The 5,147-nt window shown below is 45.7% G+C and overlaps 1 protein-coding gene across 1 annotated transcript in view; it reads left to right on the top strand.

Moving 5' to 3' along the window:
* Positions 1–462: 462 nt before the first annotated feature.
* The window catches only part of BRINP1 (BMP/retinoic acid inducible neural specific 1), an 84,354-nt gene continuing 79,669 nt past the window's right edge, over positions 463–5,147 (top strand). The window contains exons 1-2 of the mRNA XM_018565867.1: positions 463–721; positions 4,562–4,752. Of these exons, the coding sequence (XP_018421369.1) occupies positions 516–721; positions 4,562–4,752 (397 nt within the window). The 5' untranslated portion in view covers positions 463–515. The remainder of the gene's footprint in view (positions 722–4,561; positions 4,753–5,147) is intronic.

The raw sequence follows: 5,147 nt of genomic DNA, 5'->3' as shown, positions 1-5,147 counted from the left end.
AGAAGTGTCCCCTTACAATAATGGTCAGTGGAAAGGTACCCCCTTATATTAGTGGTCAATGGGAGAGGTGCACCCTTACATTGGTGGTCAGTGGAGAAGTTCCCCTTTACACTGGTCATCAGTGGAGAAGTGCCCACCTAAATTGGTGGTCATTAGAGAGTTATTTTAATGAAAAATGGCTTTGACTGAAAGGGAGCTGCTTTTGCCGTTGTATCTGATAAGTGTCCTCATAGTGCTCAGGGAATCCTTTGTCACAAAGTAACCAAATATGTAGTTAAAAAAATATATAAAACATCAGTTTCAAAATATATCAACTCTAATATACAATCATTGCCCTTTCTCTTTATCTCTCGGGTTCAACTGTAAAAACATTACTAGTGCCATATTGTTCTTCTGATGCTACATTTCCCGATGATTGCTACATTAGTATTTCTAACAACCGTTGCCTTTGTCTTCCTCACACAGGACTCCAAAAAATGGAGCAATAATGAGAGGGGAGAAGCAGAGGGAGAAGCATGAGCTGGCGTCTATTCAAGTTGCTCTCCTTCCTGTTTATTTGGGAGCAGATCACAGTTCAGAAATCATTCCAATCCCAGGAACATGTCTCCAAAGAGTTCGACTGGGTTATCTCTGATCGAGGACCATTTCATCATTCTCGGAGTTACCTGTCCTTTGTGGAGAGGCATCGGCAGGGCTACTCGACTAGATACAAGATTTACAGGTTGAAACTTATTTATTGATCTCAGTGGTGTAATGTGTCCTGTTGCATGTACAGTATTGATAGAATGACCCAGGGCAGGGGTGGGCAACTCCGGACCTCCAGCTGTGCTTGAACCACAAACCACAACATGACTTTGGCTCTGGGAGTCATGTCTGTACCTGTCAGTCTTGCAAGACCTCATACCCCCGCACTGCAAGGGTTAATTTTGTCCAGGGGTCTCAAATAAAGCAGACTTACTTACCTTACCCTCATGCTCTTCTTCAGCTTTCTCCAGGTGGCTAGACTGGTCCTTGCAATCTCTTCTGCCTTTCCCTCTGGCTGTCCAAGGACCATTGATGTCATCATGTCTTAGGCAGGTCAATTGACCTACATTAGACCTGAGGATGCCAAAGGACAATCCAAAGCCAGGAAGGAGAGGGAGGGAGGTGAGTGCCGACCACCACAGGACCAAGGATCAAGTGAATATGCTTTATTGGAGCCCCCTAAACAAAACAAGCACTTAACTCTTGCCCTGCGGGGGTAGCCCTACTAAGTTTTGGATTTTCTGGAGCTCTTCATTAACAGGTCATCTGACTTTCCATTTACTGTTTAGAAAGGTGTCCCGCCATGCTTTATCGGGAAGATTGTGACAAGCGGCAGTCTGATTCAATCACCAATATCTAGCTGGGTTGAGAGGGTAGCTGAGGGCAAGATAGAACCATTATATGAATGTAACTGTATATATAAATGTAAGGTACAAATATACTTTAAGGAGACCCTGCCACCGGTTCACATCTCTTTAAATACCACAAAAATAATACATATTTTTTCCCAATTTGATGTTCAACTTGCTGATTCTTTATTTAGTTACAAGTACAGCCAAGTTAGTAGAATTCAGACTCATCCAAAGCCTTCACCTTAAAGTCAAGGAGCTCAATAACCACCCCCATGAGCAGCCCAATAACTGCACATATATCAGAATGCTACAATCTTTCCAGATGCAGCGCAACTCCCAAACCAATTTGCCAAGATGTAGATTCTTCTGCCAAATTGGGAAATTCTAGAATCATCTGTGCCCTCTGATAAAGGGGTCCAGTCTTCCTACTTGAGACTAAGGACATCTGATAAAGTCTGTTAGGTCCAGTCTTCCTACTTGAGACTAAGGACATCTGATAAAGTCTGTTGGGTCCAATCTTCCTACTTGAGACTAAGGACCTCTGATAAATTCTGTTGGGTCCAATCTTCCTACTTGAGACAAAGGACCTTCTGATAAAGTCTGTTGGGTCCAGTCTTCCTACTTGAGACTAAGGACATCTGATAAATTCTGTTGGGTCCAATCTTCCTACTTGAGACTAAGGACATCTGATAAAGTCTGTTGGGTCCAATCTTCCTATTGAAAGACTAAAGACATCTGATAAAGTCTTTTAGGTCCAGTTTTCCTACTTGAGACTAACACCATCTAATAAGGCCTGTTGGGTCCAATCTTCCTATTTGAGACTCAGGACCTTCTGATAAAGTCTGTTGGGTCCAAACTTCCTAGGTGAGACTAAGGACCTTATGATAAAGTCTGTTGGGCCCAATCTTCCTATTTGAGACTCAGGACCTTCTGATAAAGTCTGTTGGGTCCAAACTTCCTAGGTGAGACTAAGGACCTTATGATAAAGTCTGTTGGGCCCAATCTTCCTATTTGAGACTAAGGAACTTCTGATGAAGTCTGTTGGGTCCAATCTTCCTAGGTGAGACTAACGACCTCTGATAAAGTCTGTTGGGCCCAATCTTCCTTGGTGAGATTAAGGACCTTCTGAGGGCTAAGTATATAAGGTTTGAATGACTTCTTGCTGATTGTAGACTCTCTCTTTGGGCCTGCAGTTCTATCAAATGCAGAAGAATGGAAAAATATAATTAAAAAAGAAGACAGAAGAACCAACAATAATAGTACAACACCATAAATGAATGAATGCAGGAAGCATCAGTCACGCTCGTGATCTAAGGTCAAGAGGAAATGTCAAACCTTAGGCATTCAATAGCAAAATTATAAATGGAAATAACGATAATAACAGAAAAGAAGCCGGGAAAATGCAGAAAGAACACAATGGGGGGACAAAGTCCTCAAGAACCATTGTTTCAGTGTCATAAAGAGTGTAAAAAAAAACACATTAGTATTCAAATTTATTCCCGAAGACTTTACAATATTTGTAATAAATATATGTTATAACAGCATTTCAGTATGTATCTGTTTTTTGAATTAATTAACATCAGAAACAGCAATGAATACAGTTCTGAATATCATTAAAATTATATTAAATTCAAAGCCGATTCGTATGATGAAGTCACTTACAACGGATGCTGGCTCCTTAATGTTTAAAGGTTTTGAAGAATGAGTTGGTCCCCCGAGCACTGGCCAAGATAGGGTGGCTCCTTTCCCTTGTAGGGTCCTATACAGGGCCTTCTTTACCGCAGGGCAAGCGGGGCAGCTGCCCCGGGCCCCATAAGTTACAGGGGCCCACAGCAGCTGTCCCTTTACTCCGGAGTGGCAGGCAGGAGCAGCGACACCCAGGGCCGGATTTACTCTCTCTGCTGCCCTAAGGCCAGGTTCCTCATTGCGCCCCCCTACCCGCCAAACCCCCCTCCCCCATGGAGAATGGCAGACCTGCAGACTGCATACAACTGATCTCGGCGACATCTCTGAGATCACTTGTAGAAAACAAGCGGCGGCTTCCCCGCTCTACATTTAGCTCTGCTTACCCAAAGCAGGGCTAAATGTAGAAAACAACTACCTGCCCGGCGCCCGGAACTGCATGTCCCAGTAATCGGGAGACAAGAATCCCACACCCTCGCTGACCCTCTACGCCCTGCTGCCCCTCAACTCCCTGCTGCCCCTCTACTCCCTGCTGCCCCGAGGCCGGGCCTTGGTTGGCCTTGTGGGAAATCTGGCCCTGGCGAAACCGCTGGTAGCAGGGGGGGACTGGGCTGGGACAGCCAGGACCTTGGCCTGAGGGGAAGCGGTAATTGTCAGGTGATACAGATGAGCACCCGAGCAGCCAGAAACAGCTGACAATGAAGTTGCTGGTGAGTGCTGGGAGCGGCCTGAGCTGTGCTCTTCTCTGCCCGTTGTCTGCAGCTCCAGAGAGCGAAGCACCTGGCCGGCAGAGGAGGATGATGTTGCTGGGAATGCAAAGGAGAGCCTGGCTTGGGGGAAGGGGGGAGGGAGATGCTGGTTGTCCTGTTGAGTGTATTGTTTTGCAGAGTCCTTTTTATTACATTACAGAGTCCTGCGTTTATTGCGTTGAGAGTCTTGAGTCCATTGCCTTGAAGTGTCCCGAGTCCATTGCGTAGCAGAGTCCCGAGTCCATTGCGTAGCAGAGTCTCGAGTCCATTGCCTTGCAGTGTCCCAAGTCCATTGCGTAGCAGAAGCCCGAGTCCATTGCTTAGCAGAAGCCCGAGTCCATTGCATAGCAGAAGCCCGAGTCCATTGCATTGCAGAATCCCGAGTCCATTGCGTAGCAGAGTCTCGAGTCCATTGCATTGCAGAGTCTCGAGTCCATTGCATTGCAGAGTCTCGAGTCCATTGCATTGCAGAGTCCCGAGTCCATTGCATTGCAGAGTCCCGAGTCCATCCCGAGTCCATTGCGTAGCAGAGTCCCGAGTCCATTGCGTAGCAGAGTCCCGAGTCCATTGCATTGCAGAGTCCTGAGTCCATTGCGTAGCAGAGTCCGGAGTCCATTGCGTAGCAGAGTCCCGAGTCCATCTGCACTTGGTGTTGCCATGTTTGATACTTGAGCCTTGATATTGATGTGAGACGCCTGTCGGCATGAAACCATTGTGATGGATCTAATACCACTTTCCTTTATCTGTTTAAAGGGAATTTGCCCGCTGGAAGGTGAGGAACATAGCGGTAGATCGTAAGGAGCCCCAGAAAAGTATCTTGCCCTTGATGCCTGATTTTCAGCGCAGTTTGAGGCTTCTGGGAAGGAGGCCGAGCACCCATCAGATCATCGAGACCATCATCAAGAAATACGGCACCCACTTGGTGGTCTCTGCCACTCTGGGGGGTAAGACACAAACTCATAAACTCATCAACCAAATAGCTCATTATACATGAGAGTGTTTATGTTTGGAACTGTCAAGGTCACGTTTATGTCAAATAAGGTATATTGGTGATCATCGATGTGTAATACAGAAGAGTTCTGGTGAAGTGTTGCGGGTGGAGCCTACGTGACAGGTGACCTCCGCTATAACGCAGTCCCTGCTTATTATAAATAAATGCGAATTCGCAGACAAGTTTTACCGCCGCGTTGTTGCTGCTAATTCAGTTAATCTTTAAGTATCATCATCCGAATTTTTTTTTTTTTAAAAGATAATTATTCCTAATTAAATATTGCAATTTTATATCAGCAAAGTCTGTTCTTTCAAAGCATCAATGTGAGAGGTGCCCCCCCCCCCTGCT

The sequence above is a fragment of the Nanorana parkeri genome, unplaced genomic scaffold (assembly GCF_000935625.1).
Source record: "Nanorana parkeri isolate BGI_ZX_2015 unplaced genomic scaffold, ASM93562v1 scaffold897, whole genome shotgun sequence".
In the NCBI taxonomy this organism is placed as follows: domain Eukaryota; kingdom Metazoa; phylum Chordata; class Amphibia; order Anura; family Dicroglossidae; genus Nanorana; species Nanorana parkeri.
The sequence above is the reverse complement of the archived record's forward strand: the minus strand, read 5'-3'. Positions and strand labels throughout refer to the sequence as shown.